This window comes from Abramis brama, assembly GCF_963993115.1.
Source record: "Abramis brama genome assembly, chromosome: 21".
NCBI lineage: Eukaryota > Metazoa > Chordata > Actinopteri > Cypriniformes > Leuciscidae > Abramis > Abramis brama.
The window spans coordinates 22,838,891-22,859,323 of NC_139983.1; the positions used below are offsets into that span (position 1 = coordinate 22,838,891).

Consider the following 20,433-nt stretch of genomic DNA (forward strand, 5'->3'; position numbering starts at 1 on the left):
CAGCTAATGATACCGAACCACTTTGACAGACTTCAGGCATTTCAGAATGACAAAAACAGCATTTCAGATGCTCTGCAACAAGATCGATCTGCTGGTTAGTCCAGTCATGGCAAAGTCACATGACTTTTTTTTTTTGATGCGAATCGAGGAATTTATTCAGTAAATGGGTTGCCATCGTAGTTTATGTACATGTTTTCTTGTCAAATAAAAAATGGATCCGACTCAATTGAACGCATACGTTTTTTTAATGCACATTTTTTGAATTTATGCGCATCTTGGCATTTCCATCCAGCGTTTTTATTTAATATGCCAAAATGTGCATTAAAATAGGTGGATGTAATGGTCCAGCTCATAGTTTTCCTTAACTAATTACCGGTAAGTAAACTTATTATTTGACAGCACTCTAAAGCCCAAATTAATTCTTCAATTGTATTAGAGTAAAACCTGATTTTGCTCACCATATGGTTTTCAAAGCACAAATTGTATGCTTTGTAATTGGCCTGAATCTGAAAAAAGGTGCAACGAGCGGGCCAATAAACGCTGATCTCTCGGATTATCACTTTGACAATATCTACTACGGTAATTAAAAAGAGCAGCATTTCATGAAAATATGACCTATGCTTTCTCTGCTGGGTCTCTACCCAGTCTGTTGTGGTTCTTAAAGTCTGCTTGAAGTCTATTTTCTGCTGGATAAATTTAGAGTAACCACGGGTTGGCTCCAGTGAAGCGCGCTGACAGGATGTTTGGCTGTGCCTAGATCAACATAATTGCAACATAGAAAGTGCATTAAAATACAGGCGCTAGACAGAATGTGTGGGATTAATAACCGTACGTGGATATTGATTAAGAAGTATGCATAAACTTAAGTGTGCCAAAGTGATAGTGATTCCTAATCATTGTACCTTTCTTGTTGCCTTTAATGTCTCAAAGAGGAATCAGAGCCCAGAGTGTGTAGGGCCAGAAAACGTCCAATTTCCACCATAAGCAAGGGGAAAAAAACGACGGGAAAAACAAGTATTTGCATTAAGTCAACTCAGGATGCCTTTTCAGCATCATACTCATTTCCCTGAAGCATTTAATGACAGTTTACAGGTAGTTCAACTTGCAAACATATCTTGGCCTTTAAACAAAAGGCAAAACAATAATTTGAATGAATTGAGGTAATTTAGCTGCAGAATGGCTAATCAGATTGTATTCTACTTGAGCGTACTAGGGGAAGCCATGTTGGAGAGGAGGCAACATGCATGCGTCGAGTCAGGCAGTTCTCCTGCTGCGCTCGCCACTCAGCCGCTATTGGTCCTGTCAACATGCAGCCAACAAGAGCCAATCAAAACACTCCAACCACCCCAAAAGCTTCCCTTTCATAGTACAATTTGCAAATATAAATAAAGCTGGGTTTGTTTGGAAGAGATTGGATGGCAATTAAAAATTGTCATATCTCTGGATTTTGCTCTGTTCTGTAAGATTATGCTGTGGTGCATAGGTTTTTCGAGTGAGTAATTATTTTTCGAGTTCATGCTTAAAAGTGAAAATATCTGGTACAAAGATGTCATGTGGCTCTGAATCAGCTTCTTTGTCGTATTTTAAAGCTCAACCAAACTGGATCCTCAATTAATTAGTGCTTGACCACGACCCCCTCTAAAGGGACCACCATCTCTAGCCCATTAACCCTGACAGACACACAGTCTGCCCATCTGATTAGAATTCGGCAAGGCCAGAGAGCCTGCTGCCCAGGCCTTGTGGCAGTTTTGTGGAGACGGCCAGAGCATGCCAGACTGGCCATTGATAGATTGGATTTGGCCCACCCTCTCTTCCATCTGCACCCCAAAGATACACATGCCTTGTGGGAGCTCGAAAGAGGATGGTTCATAAAATAAAGATATAACTCCCTCTGCAACATTTGTTTGCCTTTTTAATCATGACATGTTTACTCAGTGCTGCTGGGATTAAGAGCGAAGCAAATTCCCTCATGAAGTCGAAAGTCCAAATAATGCAAACAAAAAATGTGGTTATTTATGTCAGTTGTTATGGGAAAACAACTTTAATTATGATTTTAAGATGTAAATTGAAATGTAAGTACTTGGGATGATCTATGACTCACTTCACTTGAACAACCACAATTACACACAAATAACAGATGTCTCGGAGTTTAAGGTTGTCAAAACTTGAAGTCTCTCATCAGGTATTGCATATTCTTTAATGAATTACCAAGGATTTACATAGATGTTTTTAGCAGATACAGTTTTACCAAAGCCACTTCAAATAAAATGCACAAATCATCTTAATTGCAAGTATTAGGAATGTTAGCGGAGCATAATGAAAAAGATCAAATCGTAATTGTGATGTGCAATTGCGGTTGTTGAAGTGAAGAGAATCATTGATCTTCAAATGTTGCAGATTTACGCAGCTAATGAGAATACCTGAAACTATCACATATTTACAGACAAAAGACTCATGAATTTCAATTTGGTTGAATGTCAATCATGTATATAGTAAATGTTGAAATAACTGAAAGGATAGTATTTGGGGTAAAAGCTTGCTGATGGGGGTAAAGTGACATGGTTATTTTGAATAATTATGTTACTTAATTGTGTCTCAAACCTCTCTCTCAACCATCAAGTATCTTTCAGCATTTCTTTTTGCAAAATTGATGTTTTACCTTAATTAATATATAATATAATACAATATAATATAATACAATATAATATAACAACATAATATATGTTTTAAATAATATTACTGTGCTCTTGAGCAAGGCACAGGGGTCATTCATGCTATTCAGTACCCTTTAAACTTTTTTAATTTTATTTTTTTATAATGCCTGTGTTGTAATTTAAGGACATATTTTTATGAAAGTCTACAGCACAGAAATATGCTGTGGTCAAGCTCAGGCACTTTATTAATTACAGCTTGGTTATTTGCTTATTAGCTGTGTGCCTTACAGGGTGAAAATAAAGAGCTAAAGTTAGAATTTAGAGCTTATATGAGAATGTCAAACTATTTTAATCTTAAGTCACTTTTTATACAGTATATTTAACCATCTTTTGCTTTTGTGTAATTTTATATACAGGTTGTGTTATTTTAGTATCGTTTTTGTTAATATTTTAAATTAGAATCCATTAATATAATTTGAATTCATTTTACTTTTAACGTTTTAGTAATTTTGATGATGATTATTTTTATGTTTATAGAAATATTGCCTTGGCAACTTTTACATTTCAAAAAATATATATTTTATTTCAAGTAGTGTTTTTTATGCTTTTAGTTTTAGTTAACGACAATAAAGTGAGACAAACCAGCTGAACAAAACGTCACAGATTTAATCAAATCCAATGTTAATGTGATGAAGTGATGTCACTTCCCGGAGGATGATGTCATTAAGGAACCTGGCTTTTTTAAAGGGATATTACAAAATACTAACAGGGGTGGACACAAAATTATTTTTGGGGACACAAAAAAAATCAAATGTATGAAATTTACATTTTGCAGTTAATTTTTTTGTTTTAAACTTTCAGCTTCAGCTACTGTGGAGGATTTTCAGATCAGACCTCACGCTCTGTTCGTTCACTCATATCGAGCTCCAGCGTTCTGTGATCACTGTGGAGAGATGCTGTGGGGTTTAGTGAGGCAGGGGCTTAAGTGTGAAGGTAAAGGTCTCAACATTCCACTAAACTTGTGTCAGCATAACATTAGAGGGAGAAACAGACCACAATGTGATCATCTTTTGTCACTGTCTTTGTGTTAGGCTGTGGGCTGAACTACCACAAACGGTGTGCCTTTAAAATCCCAAACAACTGCAGTGGCATCCGTAAACGTCGACTATCTAACGTGTCCCTCACCGGCCTGACCAACACTCGCTCTGTGTCTGCTGAACGGTCTCCCAGCACCTCTGATGAAGCTTTACTGGTGAGTTTGATATCAAAATCAGATCCACAGCACATTATATCAGATGTTCCCTCCCTTAGTCACAAAATATAGAATACGCAAATATAAGTGTCCAAATATAAAATACAGACCATATGAATCTTATAAATACAACAGGTTTTGCCCTAATAATCTCCGATGTTATTGATATAGATCGTAGGTTTGGCCCGTTTGTTGACCACTGCATGTGTGTCCTGTTTATTAACATTACTCAATCTCTGTCTGTCTCTCTCCACACATCCTTTCATTCCTGCCCAGTCTCCTGTCAGTCCTAGCATGGAGGTAGGCACTAACTAATTCAGCTTTGACTAACCTCCTTGTGATATTTTGTCTGTCATACACCCCCTGTTTTAATGCAACATGAAAAAAAATGAAATCTGTTTGATAAAGGGGTGATAGAGAAAAGCATCTACTATTAATATTTACTGTTTGAATATCTTTGACTATACTATATATAAACACACCATACACACTATCACAAAATCTAAAGAAAATCTGCTCACCAAGGCTGCATTCATTTGATCAAAAACACAGTAAAAACAGTAATATTGTGAAATAATTATTAAATGTTATTAAAAATTCTATGAATATGAATATTCAGCAACCTTTACTCCAGTCTTCAGGGTCACATGATTCTTCAGAAATCATTCTACTAAGCTGATTTGATACTCAAGAAACATTTCTTAACTACTCTCAATGTTGAAGACGGTTGTGCTGCGTAATATTTTTGTGGAAACCATGATAAAAATGTTTCAGGACTCTGATGAGCAGAAAGTTCAAAAGAACAGCATTTATTTGAAAAAGAAATATTTTGTACCGTCATTGTTGCTCTATTAAATGCATCCTTGCTGAATAAAAGTGTTTTATATACATATATATTAAAAAAATATATATTTTTATATTTATCTCTCTAATTATCTTTTGCTGCCCCATTTACAGTGAACCTGAGTTCTGAGTGTTTACTCCTTTTAAATTTAGTGAGCCAGACATGTCGTTCTTTTCTCTAAGAGGTTAAGACATTTTAACCTGACAACATAAATGTTGTGGTACACATGTAGTTTGTTTGAAGAAAACTGTTAATCGGCTGTTGACGGCAGAATCAAACATCTGTTAGCTGCTCTCTAATCTGTTCCCTACACCTAAGACAGGTTACAGCAAATGATCTGCATCTGTACGATTACCTTACCTTTCACATGCATCTTCTTAAGGCCTTTGGTGAAGTGTACAACATGGCAACAGGAAGCTATTGATCATTTTCTTTCTTTAGAGCACATTGAATAGTTGATTATGCACACCTGCGTGATGTCAGATCTATTCACAACAGGTGGTAAGACATCTGCATCTTTGCCAATCAGCAGCACATTAAAGATCAGCTTGATGAGAAAGTTGTTGTTCTGAGTTGATGCAAATTCATCAAAGCTCAGCATATACAACAATCTCCCTCAGCATGAACCTCGTAGGGCCTTTGTGTTTTTGTTCACCTAATCGAGAGCGGGGTGGTGCTGACTTGGCTCGTGTTAATAATACCAGAGAACCTGTGCGACAAAGTAATCCTCTTTATTTACTTTTGTTATTTAACCTTTGCATGATATATCACTAAAAAGCAGTCAGGTTTTTTTTTTTTTTTTTTATATATAAACCAGGCTACATGGTTCATTTTTGGAAGTTAATTTCTGTATGAATACATAACTTAAAATATTGTCTAAAATCTGTTAAATATTTAAATATTGCCCAAGATTGTTTTTTGTGACAACATGCCCCAATTGTCACACTATATGGGGGTAAGTTGTCACAGTGGAAGCTGCTACTGTTATACTGTATTATAGGCTTTTCAGCAAAATGCACACAGTAAAACAATTATAAAACCTAAAACTATTCACAAAAATGTAAAAGGTACTGCACAAAAATATCAAACAATTTGTTTGATGAACAAAAATGTAAATAATTATATAATTCATCATCACTTTAGTTTAGATTCCAATTCACACTATTAACTATGACTTTTGCCTCAATAAACTCCTAATTACTGCTTGTAAGGTAGTTGTTAAGTTTAGGTGTTGGGTAGGATTAAGGAATGTAGAATATGGTCATGCAGAATAAGACATTAATATGTGCTTTATAAGTAATAATAAACAGCCAATATTCTAGTAATATGCATGCAAATAAGCAACTAGTTAATAGTGAGAATTGGACCCTAAACTAAAGTGTTACCTTCATAACATACAAATTCATAATGTGACAACTTGCCCCAATATAAGTGTGACACTTACCCTGTCCTGACATTTATGAAAAATACTGATATCACGGTCGAACCGGTGACATATAGCCCTTGTGTTGTGCGGATGTCCTATATTTCTTACATAGAATTTCTACATCACAATCTATATTTGTCCACAGCAAAAAACACCATCAGACATCTTTCCTGGAAGAGGCCGCTCCAACTCTCAGTCCTATATAGGTCGGCCAATAGAGTTAGACAAGATCCTGCTGTCTAAAGTGAAGGTGCCACACACATTAGTCATCCATTCATACACACGCCCCACTGTTTGCCAGCACTGCAAGAAGCTCCTCAAGGGCCTCTTCCGTCAGGGTCTACAGTGCAAAGGTAGGAGCTTATCCTTAACATTTTTAAGCTACGGCTGTGAAATTATTGTCTTTATTGTCTTACAGTAATTGTTTTAGTGTCTTATTGCTTTGCATATTAATGTGCCTCGACTAAATCCCCTCTGATCCAGATGTTTCCATGTAATTTGAATTCTTTGTAATCAAAATTTTATTAACTCATCTGAGCTTACATTGAATAATGGTCACTAATTGCTGTGACTCATTACTTTCTCAAATTAACATTGCAGTTTATTCACAAAATCCATAAAACTAATTACACAAATTACAACAAGTACACAAATGTGTTTAATTTAAAATTCACTATAATATCTCCAGCAGATATGACGTTTTGCATTGTATTAGACAGATAATGAAGCTCAGTATAGGGCTGTGTTCAAAATGGAATACTAGCTAACTGTATACTGCACAAAATATACTGTATACTGACTACTATTTTTCTTTTTTAAAAACTATAATATGAAACAATTTGACTATTTAGACCTGGACGATTCTGGATAAATTGAGAATCATAATTTTTTTGTTTGTTTAAAATAGAGATCATGATTCTCCCACGATTCTGAATAGACCACTAAACAAACAACAACAAAATATGTAATTTACTAGAGGTTCTGACAAAATGTTGAACAAAATTGAACGAATCTCTTGAATTATTCAATGACAAATACAGTTTTTAACAGTCACTTGTCGCCACCTACTGGTTTAATGATGATCCCATATTCTATCCTATCATATAATCCTTATTTAGAGCAGGGTTCACCAATCTCGGTCCTGCAGAGTTTAGCTCCAACCATCTCCAACACACCTGTTTGAAAGTTTCTAGTATGCCTAGTGAGACCTTGATTAGCTGGTTCAGGTGTGTTTAATTGGGGTTGGAGCTAAACTCTGCAGGACAGCGGCCCTCCAGGACCGAGATTGGTGAACCCTGATTTAGAGCGTCAAGTTACTTTGGATCACTACCGTAGACATCAGTGTTTACATCCCAACTATAAACTTTAATCCCAGTACTTCTGTGATAATTTGAATTATTGTAACACAGAAATAATAATACTTTGAGGTTGAAAACATTGTTTGTGAAGCTGTTTCATACTGCAACATGTCAACTTGAATCGCTATGATCATACTTGTCAAAGGATTAATAGACATAGCCGAATTGTTGTCATTTAGGAATAAGATCGCATGGAGAACGCGATCTTTTAACAATTAATTGTGAAGCTCTAGCTTAATTTGAAATAGCATAAAACTTACTATTTCTGCCATATAAAATAATTCATGTTGAATGTTTCATTTAGTGCATAGTATTTTTTTCAACATAAAATATGAAACAGTAGTATTATGCAAATATTGGCCTAATTAAAAATAGCATATTAGCATACAACTTACTATTTCTGGCATACAAAAATACTTAATGTTGAATGTTTAATTTAGTGCATGCTGGAAATAAATTCAGGTTATTTTAATCCAGTTTAGTGTAAAAATAAATTCGAACCTTTGGCAATACTATTAAATAGTCAATAGCAATAGAGATGTTAAAATGGTGCGCTATGGTTGTGTTTGCCATTCTGGCAAACGTTGTCAATAAAATGTAGCATTCCATGCATACTGTAAATAAAATTTGCATATGGCACAGTAGTACATAATACATGTTGCAAAAATAGTAGGTGTAGTATTCCAAACATAGCCTATCCTTAGTCTATTAGGCGCCAATATTTAATGTATTTATGCTTGCTTTACAGATCCTACATTCTGATAACACCGTACAGTTTAACAGATCCTAGAATTTGTTGATCCTTTTGTGTCATCTAGAACAGGACATAAATATACAGTGACACAACAGCTGCTTTTATATACGATGTGTTTGTGTAAAGGGAATATATGCCATGTGCCAAGCGGTAAAGAGTGCAGTTGGCTGGGCTGTTACAAACAGCTTTAATGTTCATGTGTTCAATGTGCGAGGTCTCAGCCTGTCAGCCACCGGCACAACAGGAACTCATATGTTTATGTGCCAGATTGGTAGTAAACTCTCTCCCTCACTCCCCCCCTTTAACTCTTTCTCCCTCTCTCTGTCGCTCTGTCATTCTTCTCTACTCTTTTTTCCCCTCACACCGTCACAGATTGCAAATTCAACTGCCATAAAAGATGTGCACCCAAAGTGCCAAACAACTGCCTCGGAGAGGTGTCAAGAAACGGAGGCAAGTCTAACTTTAGTCTTCATGCCAATCAATGATCAACACTGCATTTTCATGACAAAAACAACAATATTTATCTCACTAAACATTAAATGCTATGTGAACATCATACTTAATACATAACAGTGTGCTCAGATGAAAAAAAACAGGGTAATGTTGTAAGACTGAACCTGTTTGTTTATATCACTGAAACCGATTAACCTAAAATTGATATTATCAGTAATTTATATTAGTTATAATACCAGAGCAAAAACAAAAGAAGGAATTTCTTTCTGCAAATTTATAGTAAGCACAACATTTTATGTAAAGGCTAAAGAACAATGATATAACTGCAAAAGGGACTCTATTGTAATATCCCTTATTTATATTATAATATAATATTATTACTCTGTATTTTTCTGAATGGAAATTCAAAACTGGTCATTTTCAAGTTCTGCTTTCTAGCGTTGGTGGTGTTAAACTGACAGCTTTTTTACACACATACATCACGTGACTTGCATTGTCTTGCCATGCTTTACTTTCCTGTTCGCTCCAATCCCCCTTCTTCTTCTTATTGCTCATAGATCTGTTAAGTCCTGGCGCTGAATCAGATGTGGTCATGGAGGAGGGTTGTGATGACCATGACGGGGACAGACATAGTCCACTTAACGACGACATGGAAGAGTCTCTGGTGGCAGACTCCGCTGCTCTTTTGGAAGCTGGACATTGTGAGCTTGGAGATTTCCAAGACCAAGACCCAGATGAATCCAACAGAATCATCAGGTAGCTCCTCGACACCTCTAGAAGCCCTATAAACAAAACAAACGCCACAACTAGTTGACTTTTGTCCAAAACTTGTCTCTGTCAGTGACTAAATATAGTAAATGCAAAATAAATTAACAAATGACTGCAAATATACACTACCGTTCAAAAGTCTAGGGTTGGTAAGATGCTCATATGCTCACCAAGGCTGCATTTATTTGAAAATTGTTTTCTATTTAATACATTTTAAAATGAAATATATTCCTGTGATCGTAAAACTGAATTTCCAGCCGCCATTATTTCAGTCTTCAGTGTCACATGATCTTTCAGAAACCATTCTAATGCATCTAATATCATTCTAACATTTCTTATCATCAATATTGAAAACAGTTGTATTGCTTAATATTTATGTGGAAACTGTGATACATTTTTTCAGCATTTTTTGATGAATTGAAAGTAAAAAACTAATGTAATGCATCCTTGCTGAATAAAAGTATTAATTTCTTTTTTTTTTTTAAATGGTAGAGTAACTATTACAGTATAACAGAGATTTTATAAAATAAAAGTACCTAATATTAAGGACAAATGCATAAAATGCATTCTCAAACAGGAAAAATATAACAAAAACAGTAAAAACTGAACTTACGAGTAGTCTTGTTGTGTTCTGGGTAACAATTTGAGTTAAAACACTGTTGTTATCGTTGTTTCTTTGAGGTCAAGTAGAAAATAAAAATAGTAACTAAACAGCAAAGGTATTTGAATGCTATGAATCATGACCTGCAATTGACATTTTCTAGAAGGTTTTGACATGTCGCTGTGTTTGTAAGCCCTTGCACCAGCAACAACATCCCACTTATGCGGGTAGTTCAGTCTGTCAAACACACCAAGAGGAAAAGCAGCAGTGTTATGAAAGAAGGCTGGCTTGTACATTTCACCAGCAAAGACACATTGGTAAGTGCTCTGGGTTTCCATTATAAACCTTATGAATTTATGTGTGAATTACCAAGTGAACTTTCCATTCTGTACCTGATCATTTCTAGTATCTGTTGTTGTTTTTTTCACACTAGCGTAAGAGACATTACTGGCGACTAGACAGCAAGTGCATTACCCTGTTCCAGAATGACACTGGGAGCAAATACTATAAGGTGACTTCAACTTTTAGGTCAAAAAATAAAGTTTGACACTTGAAACTCACATTAACAAAATAATCTAGGAAGTATCTTGAGGGCTTTCATTTTTTTAGAGAGCATTGATAGTTTGTCTTGATAGGTTTCATGGATCACTGCACACATCTGATCCACAGGCATGTCTCTGCAATATCATTGAGGTTTCAGCTTTCAGATAGACGTCTTGACTCTCTTCAACAGGAAATTCCTCTATCTGAGGTGCTGTCTCTGGAACCAGCAAAAACATTCAACCTTCTCCCTGAGGGTGCCAACCCACATTGCTTTGAGATTGCCACAACAACTCTAGTGTACTATGTAGGAGAGAACCTGGCTACGTCGGGCTACGGAAGCAGTGTGCTTGTTAGCGGCGTGGGACAGGACGTGGCCCGCATGTGGGAGATGGCCATCCAGCATGCACTTATGCCAGTCATCGCCAAGGGCATATCTCACGTCGGCCATCACAGCTACCACAGTATGAACTTCATGGTGAAACATTTAAGGGCTTGTCCTCAAGGGGGAAAACGCTACGAATACAGAAATGCAGTGCAGTTGTAATATTCCCTTTCTTTGTAAAATTTTACACTTTGCTTCTGCCAGAAAACTGCAGGGCAACTATAGCTGTGTCCAAATTTGTGTACAAGGTTGTAGTGCATTTGAAAAATACCTTCTTGCTCATTATTAAAGTACATTCTATAAGAATGCAGGAGTGTAGTATGAATGCAATCCATGCATATTACATATGGCATATTGGCATTGCCATGAGACATGCAATATTAACTGCGCTGCAATTTTCAGCTATTTGCAAATATGACAACTCCTCTCTCATGGCCTCATGGGATAGTAAAATGTCCACTGGCAGTATTTTCATGAACATACTAGTCATTTCAGAAAATATCTGGACACTGGCTGTTTTTTTTGGAAACAATGTCTATAAAATCACATCCAGACATTCGGGATAATTCACAATTTTTTGGCATTTATGGCATTATACAGAAAAATGAGCACCTTAAATGTAGTTTTTGTACACAAAAATGAAATACTTGCAGCGATATATTGTATTCTAACAATGAAAATTGTGCTTGCCTCTCCCAGTGTTATTTTAGTATTATTTATATAGTATTATAGTATTCATTAATATTTTGAATTTGATTTTATTTGTATATTTTAATTTTAAATTTTTAGTTTAATATATATATATATATATATATATATATATATATATATATATATATATATATATATATATATATATATATATATGTATGTATGTATGTATGTATTATTTCAGTTATTTGCTAAATCATCATTTCTAATTTTTGTTTCAGTTTGACTTTTTCATTGAATATTTATATTTTATTTTATTTCAGCTTTATTTCAATTAACAAAAACACGGCCCCCCCTCACATCAGTATCGTGCAGGTTTAATTTCTAATTTGTTTTCGAGTTTTCTTTGAGATGATTTTAAAAAAATAGGCTGTGATGCGACAAGCCGTATTTTAAATGTCATGATTTTAACAAATTGTTTATTGTCAAGTGTTTCTTTTTCAGGTAGAATAAATTAGTAAAGGTGTAAATCTGAGGCTATGGCATTCAATACAAAAGATACATAATGATTTTTTTTCCTTGTTTTTTTTTGTTTTTGTTTTTTTTCCACACAAACAGAAGAGGTCACCATTAGCATCTCTGTATCCAACTGCCAGATCCAGGAGAATGTGGTAAACATTTATGCTTTTTTTATATTTGGAGACATATAATATCTCATATTCTTTGTTTCTGTGTGCAAGAGCTCACCATTCTTGTCGGTTTGCCTATAAGTGCAACCTTGAGTTCCAGTGTGATATAAACACACAATGCCTCTTGGAGATTATTTTGATTACCTGCTTGGCCATGGGGTTGCCAGGGTTACGCAAGTCTTTCTAACAGAGTCCAAGTGAGATGTGGAAATACTGTAGCTCTTTAGGCTACTGGTTTGAATTCAGCCATTGTTACAGTACAAAAAAAATAGTAGATCCAAAGAAATCTGATGTGTCAAGCATTGCTTCCGAGCTTTGGGAACAGCCCATTTTGGCACATACGTTTACATTTTGTTTCTGTTTTTCTAACAGGATATTAGCACAGTGTATCAGATTTTCCCTGATGAAGTACTTGGCTCTGGGCAATTTGGCATTGTCTATGGAGGTAATGTATCAGACTATTTACAGGGAGTTCTTTGACATGGGCACCCAGTGAGGAAATGTTTTGGAATCTGTATACTAGGAGAATATTTAATGCATATTTTACTGTATTTAAATATTTAAATACAGAACAGATTTTCAGAACAAATGTGGTACAATCTAGTTCAATGCTCAATGAATGTATAACGCGGATAAACTGTATTTGAATATTTAGCCATTTACATATAGCCATACTTCACATCCAATAAATAAATGATAAAAATGCACATCATCCTTTCTGATATAATGCAGGGAAACACAGGAAAACAGGCAGAGATGTTGCCATCAAGATCATAGATAAGCTGCGATTTCCCACCAAGCAGGAAAGTCAACTGCGGAATGAAGTTGCCATTCTTCAGGTAAACACAGAAATAACATACTCAATACAAAGACTGCTGTGTGTGTGTGTGTGTGTGTGTGTGTGTGTGTGTGTGCGTGCGTGCTTGCGTATATATACTGTATATATACCGTACTATATATATATATATATATATATATATATATATATATATATATATATATATATATATATATATATATATATATATGGCCACACTTTAGATTAGGGTCTAATTCTAACTACAGTATTAACTACGACTTTTGCCTCATTACTGCTCCTAATTACTGCTCATTAATAGTTCGTAAAGTAGTTGCTAGGTTTTAGTGTTGGGTAGAATTAAGGGATGTAGAATATGGTCATGCAGAATAAGGCATTAATATATGCTTTATAAGTACTAATAAACAGCCAATATCCTAATAATATGCATGCTAATAAACAACAGAATATAAATATAAATGTACTGTATATGTGTGTGTGTGTGTGTGTGTGTGTGTGTGTGTGTGTGTGTGTGTATTTAATATGTATTTAATACTACTACTACTAATAACAAATGAATATAATATATTCATAATATTATTATTAAAAGCATATTAAATCCAAATTTGTACACATTTATTTAGATTAAACATCTATATTACAATATTGGCAATTTTGCCATTTTATAATTAAATATAGATGCCATATGTGTCTTCTGCAGAACCTCCACCATCCTGGCATTGTCAACCTCGAGTGCATGTTCGAGACACCAGAGCGTGTCTTTGTTGTCATGGAAAAGCTCCATGGCGACATGTTGGAGATGATACTGTCAAGTGAGAAGGGAAGGCTGCCAGAACGCATCACCAAGTTTCTCGTTACGCAGGTACATCTCACAGGCACCGCACAACGTAACATTCAGTATGCACTCAATCCCATATAAATATTTGAAGTAAAAAATGGTAAAGTTTTGCATTTTCATTTACAATTTCTTTTGTTTTACACCGTATTGTAGTAACAATGCTGTTCCGCTCTATTCCCAGATTCTCGTCGCTCTCCGCCACCTTCACTTCAAAAACATCGTTCACTGTGATCTCAAACCTGAGAATGTTTTGTTAGCCTCCGCTGACTCTTTTCCACAAGTGAGTAAAATCCGAACAGAACGAGAAGCGACAACAAAAAGAAAGGAAATATCTGAATGAAGTGAGGCCACACCGAAATTAACATAAATGGATCTGTTTTTGTAAATGTGCGAGAATAAAAGATGGTAATTATAGCGTTCTCGTGGTGTGTTCGAGGCACAGGGTTGTGTGTGTCTCTACATTCTAATGAAAGATTTCTAAATTATCCTCCCATTGTTTCTTCCGTCTACTGCACAAGCTTGTCTCTGGAAGCTCTCAAGCAGAAACATGACTCACTGTTTGAGAGCAGGCAAACATTTTGGAAGAATACTAAACAAATCACTGCGTGTCATTTACAAATATTTTGCAAAGGTGGAAGCAGAACTGGAGCTGTCAACATCTGAGCTCGGTTCCTGTTTCCTCGGGCGCTTGTTGCTGTGCTTTAGCAAATGTTTTAAAGGTAGAAAGTGTAGATCAGCAGGAGATGCATTGTAACCGCATCCAACTGGGTGATAATTTCACTTGACTTTCGTTCAAACCGTGACAACTGATCATTACGACGTCTGTGGTGTTAAAAGCTAGCTCCAGAACAAAAGGATGTTTTTTTTTTTTTGGTCTTTTGTGCATCTCAGTCCTAGTCGAGTAAAATAGCCAGTTCCTCCTGGCGTCTGCTTATTGTAAAGCTCATTATTCCTTGGTTTGTATTGCAGGTGAAGCTGTGTGATTTCGGCTTTGCACGTATTATTGGTGAGAAGTCTTTTAGGCGTTCGGTGGTAGGCACCCCGGCGTACCTCGCTCCGGAGGTGCTTCGGAACAAGGGCTACAACCGCTCGCTGGACATGTGGTCCGTGGGTGTTATCGTCTATGTCAGTCTCAGTGGAACGTTCCCCTTTAATGAGGATGAAGACATTCACGATCAAATCCAGAATGCTGCTTTCATGTACCCACCCAACCCCTGGAAAACAGTGACCCCAGAGGGTAAGTTTGGGGGTGAACTTTGGAACAAAACCATCAATGAATGTGGAATCAAAGTAAAGTTTAAAGGGATAGTTTACTCCATGACGAAACCAAAAGAATATATTCATTTTTGGTCAAAACAATGAAAGTCATTAGGGTGAGATGCTGTTCTGGACCCTGTTGACTTTCACTGTATAGACAAAAACTGTTTTAAAAAATCCAAAAATCTTAGTTTGTGTTCCACAGAAGAAAGTCGCCAAATTAGATTAAGGTTTTCAAATACTGAGATAACCATTTAAAACAAGTCAGAAGCTAGCTGTATTAACCTCTCTAAGCTAGAAGCGATTTAGAGTCCATTATGTGCGTGTTAATCCTTAAAAATGTAAGCGGTAATCCAGTCACAGAGCTATTTTCGCGAATCCCATCTCACATGCGAAGAACCTTATTTGGATAGTTATTATGAATTAACTTCCATTAGCTAATATCCCTGCTGATGTACAAATATGACCTATGTACTGCTATTTCTAGTCAGCCTGCTACTGATATTCGCCCAGATGTTAATCTATGTTCCTGTTGAAGCTCCTGTTGTTCTAATTATCTCCGCCCTGTGACTGTACGCATAGATGACCTCAACTCACCTACTTGACTCATGGTTTATGATCTAGGTAGATATGGTCAGGATTAATTCAGAGTAAAGACCAGAGAAAAAAAACAAAAAAACAGAGAGTTGAGGTCTTGAATAGGTAATATTAATGTTTAAGTCATATGCAATCTGTGCAAAATCTGTATGAATAGAATTGACCTTCATCTCATTACCTTAACTAGATTTTTGATGCCCTCACCTTTGACCCGGTTTATTTACTAATGCCCTCTTTCTTCCTCATTAAAATAGCAAGAGAACCAGAGACCACACTTTACTTACTTAAGAACACTGGCAATTGGAACAAATTATTCACAAAGACTTTTATTTATTTATATAGTTTGGCTGGTATCAAGTATGGCCATTTTAACAATCACGTTCTGTTTTTTAACTGTTTTAATTGAATTTGTTCCTGTTTACTGTGAAGTGAAAATAATTAAGTGGCATAACAAAGAGCATCTCAAAAACGCTTTATAAAACAAGTTGCAAAACAAAGTGAGAAATTACAGAACAATTTGATTTTACTGCAATGGATTTACAGCATGTACATTTTCTCTGTAATTTTCAATATATATATATAGATATATAGATATTAATTATAATATAATAAATAATTTAAATATAGATCATTTTCATAATGTATTAAATCTATCAATTGTTGTTTTTTAAATTAATGTGTAGTAACTTTGCGTGACTACCCTGCTTCCAAGCTGATGGTAAACTGTCTAAATGTGTAAGAGAGAGAGTTGGAAGAGAAGGAAGGGAAAAAGAAAAGATGAAGAGAAGAGAGGGCAAGGGTTAAAGAAAGAGACTGGTGTGAGCGTGCTCAATTTTTGTTACGACCCATTCATGTGTATAATGCCAAACGATCCCTCAGACTAAAGCGCAGAGGCCTCAAGGTTAAGAAACTTTGGAGTGTCTCGGAAATTTGTGACCCCTGAAATAATGTTAACGTGATGTTGGTTTTGCTCATTATCCCTCTGGACACAAAATCCTTCAGGTTTTCCACCAAAGCCTGGTCACTGACAACCTGTTTTGTTGTTACAGCAATTGACCTCATTAATAACCTGCTGCAAGTCAAAATGAGGAAGCGCTACAGCGTGGACAAGTCTCTCAGCCATCCCTGGTTACAGGTTAGTGGATAATGACTTTGATATGGCCTGTGTAAAAAAAAAGAAAAAAAAAAAAGATATACAAACAAAAAAACTTCACCCTCACAGATACATTAGGCAACTGAAATAGGAGTGGAGTTACCCCCTCATGTCTGTGTTAGAGAATATTAACATCTTAACAAGGTGATAATAACCCTTCCAGTGCCAATGATTAATTGAGTCGTAATCAGTTCTTACATGCATAGATGAGCATGTGATAGATATTCGCACATAGTAGGGAACTTGCAAAAGAAGTTTACAACATCTATTTATAATCAGAAAGATATATACTGTTATACTATTGTTCAATTTTTTTTCATCATGTTACTATATCTTGTTTCCACCCCATTTAATTTGTCAAAATAATTTCTGTCATTTTCACATGTTAAAATGAACCTAAGACATTAAATATATAAATAAATATACAATAGCAAACTGAATGTAATGTTTTCAGACATTAACTGCAAATGCAGTTAATGTCCAAAATGATAATTTGTTAATGTTAATAATGTAAATTTAAATTGTGCAATTAAATGAAAGTGCATGATAGTTTAAATTAATATTAAATGCAATTAGCTGAACTTTAGAGTGCTTTTTGACCTACTTCAGTAGTATATCTATATATGTAGTATATATATAATTTCTTAACTACTTGATTAAAGTGCACTAGCGAATGTGCTGTCAAGCATTTATGGTCAAATTAAATATACTAATAACATTTCTATTAAAACTTGAATGTCATGTATAGAAATATAATTATAATGGAGAAGTTGCAATTTAGTACATTTCAGATATGTTGACTTTAAATGTAATAATGAATAACACACTACAGTTAAAATTATAAATCAAGTACCTGTGCTTTAGTACAAAAAAAATATTAAAACAATGATTTAAAATGTACTTTTTAATTTGACATTATTATAAAGTGCACGTTTTTAAAAAAATATTTAAGTGAGTTAAATAGTAATGAAATCGTACTCTAAAGTGTCCTTTTATTTCATTAATGTTTTATTAGCTGCAGTCGTTTTTTCACAAGGGTAGATATTGACAGAAAGTGTTATTATTATTATTATTTCTTTATTTTCCCTATTTTTTAGCAGTGTGGAACGTTTTTGATCCCTAAAAATATATATCTTTATGTCAGGACTACCAGATGTGGCTGGACCTGCGGACTCTGGAGTGTAAAATGCAGGAGCGATATATCACCCACGAAAGCGATGATTTGCGCTGGGAGCATTTTGCAGAACAAAATGGTCTTCAGTACCCAGCCCACTTAATCAACCCTCACGCCGATGTCCGTGAAGAGGCGGAGTCTGACGAGCTTGTGATGGGCCTGCTCAGCGACAGAGTCAGTGTTCTGTAAATTGCTGCCTACCCCTTTAAGGGCACAACAACGGATCTCAAGCCAACTGTATACTGCGAAATCACCACTTCAAGTCAACAGTAAATGACTTGACAATTCCTAACAGAAGTACTGCACAATTTCATTTAACAGTACACTACAGATCAAGCACAAATTTCATTAAACACACAGTGCCTAAACCACAAAAGCCAACCTAGCCATACATTACATAGACAAAAACAATCATACCCAAATATATAACAATAACACATCACTACAACAACAAAACAACTGCACTTAAAGTACTATGATCAAAAATCTTGTTCTTAACCTGAGAATAAAATTATTATTTATTATTATTATTATTATTATTTTGCCTTTAACTGGCACGACAGTTGAAAAAAAAACTATCAACAGTATTTGTTTGTATAATTCACAAAATAATGAAGTATAAAATGAACCTATAAAGCCTTTTATTAACTTATTAATATTAAATTATTCTGCTATGTGGTTTTGTGTTTATGTGCTTGTGCGCGCGTGTGTTTGTGTGTGTGTGTGTGTGTGTGTGTGTGTGTGTGTGTGTGTGTGTGTGTGTGTGTGTGTGGTACTTTGGAGGTTGGTTATGTTAGTGTTCTGTGCAAGTGTAAGAGCAAAGCAACACTGCCTGTGGACTGGAGATGTTTTTCCTTTTGCTTTCTTCGGATATGTTGGGATAATAAAGTGCAGCTGGTTGTGTATGCATAAAGTATTATGTGCTCATGACAGATTTTCAGTGTGTTTCTTTCAGTGTTCCCGTTTAAGTGAAGAAGAAGTGCAACACTAATGTACTCATCAGCTGTTCTGTCCAAAAGGCTGATTAAATGTTAACTAGAATAATTAATAATTATGGGTTGGAATGAGAGCAAGTCACAGAATGGCAGTTTGGACGATAACTGGCCAAAGGTGAGTGATAAAGCCATAGTGCTTAAAAAAAAGATCATATACTGTGGTCTAGTGTTTTTGGCACGCTGCTGCATCATCTTCAAATCAAGTAGGAGTTATTTGCCCACAGGAAAGGTGCTTCCTAATCGACAGATGGCGCTGTATGCTTATGCAGCATGAAAGCCTAAAAAAGTTGGCTCGGTGGGACAGTACAAGCTCTCTCAATACAACGTTTTACTAGATGGACAGACCGTTGAAAACAATAGTAAGAATAGTAAAAACAACTCAAATCAAGGAATGAACTGGATTTGTCATGGCATAGGCTATTCAACAAATGTTTTATTGCCTAAGTACGGAAAGTTTGAGGGTGATTTTAAAAAGACTTTATTCGTGATAGACGCCATATATAGCCTATTTATTTATTTATTCGCGTTTGAAAAAGAGGCCGTGAGGGGACTAGCCGTAGACTATTTTAAATGTCATGATTTTCAACACGGTGAGTTTTTGTTGTTGTTGTCATTAATCATCGACAGCAAAGTTAAAATTATTAGCTATCTCTTGAAAAAACTGGTCGCGAAAAATTAAATATGGCAGTTTTGAAAAGTCCATTATGACTTAAATCTCTTATGAGGTCTACACGGATTTTTTTTTTTTTTTTTTTCTGTTAAGATTTATGAACAGAAACGTTTGGTTATACATGTAGGCTAATGTAAACATTAAATAGTCTTATTTTGAGCGACATTTGTCTGTTATCCTATAGCCTACAGGCTCTCCCACTTATTTCTATTTTCCCCCATCCTGCATGGGATATAGCTAGTCTACATAGGCCTATAGGGTATCAACTCGTCTCAAAATGTATTTTGTCATGACTTTTTTTTTTTTTATGACTTTTTGCTGTTTAATTAGAAAATATCCTATTCTGAAACAGCAGTCGGCGTTTATGAATCATTTACACAACCCCACCAGCAGAAGCCTATTCCTGGACAAGAGATGACGAGCTCGTGTAGCGACTGAAAGAAAGGGAAGAATCTTACAGATGGGCTGTCTATCGAGTTACGCATCATTTGAGTCTGTTTTTTCTCTTTCTCATCCAAACTCCTCCCCACAATAGATGGAGAATAGAGCCAATAGTG

General features: G+C 35.4%; 1 protein-coding gene across 2 annotated transcripts in view; it reads left to right on the forward strand.

Moving 5' to 3' along the window:
- The window catches only part of prkd1 (protein kinase D1), a 36,970-nt gene extending 17,832 nt beyond the window's left edge, over positions 1-19,138 (forward strand). Inside the window, exons 3-19 of one of the 2 annotated variants that reach the window (XM_084096267.1) lie at positions 3,516-3,647; positions 3,746-3,906; positions 4,183-4,206; positions 6,322-6,529; positions 8,661-8,738; positions 9,299-9,497; positions 10,304-10,427; positions 10,544-10,621; positions 10,844-11,114; positions 12,305-12,357; positions 12,748-12,820; positions 13,108-13,214; positions 13,893-14,054; positions 14,212-14,310; positions 15,000-15,267; positions 16,934-17,019; positions 18,182-19,138. In XM_084096267.1, the coding sequence (XP_083952393.1) occupies positions 3,516-3,647; positions 3,746-3,906; positions 4,183-4,206; positions 6,322-6,529; positions 8,661-8,738; positions 9,299-9,497; positions 10,304-10,427; positions 10,544-10,621; positions 10,844-11,114; positions 12,305-12,357; positions 12,748-12,820; positions 13,108-13,214; positions 13,893-14,054; positions 14,212-14,310; positions 15,000-15,267; positions 16,934-17,019; positions 18,182-18,400 (2,342 nt within the window). In that variant the 3' untranslated portion in view covers positions 18,401-19,138. The remainder of the gene's footprint in view (positions 1-3,515; positions 3,648-3,745; positions 3,907-4,182; positions 4,207-6,321; positions 6,530-8,660; positions 8,739-9,298; positions 9,498-10,303; positions 10,428-10,543; positions 10,622-10,843; positions 11,115-12,304; positions 12,358-12,747; positions 12,821-13,107; positions 13,215-13,892; positions 14,055-14,211; positions 14,311-14,999; positions 15,268-16,933; positions 17,020-18,181) is intronic. The other variant, XM_084096268.1, reaches the window with a different exon arrangement.
- The last annotated feature ends 1,295 nt before the right edge of the window (positions 19,139-20,433 follow it).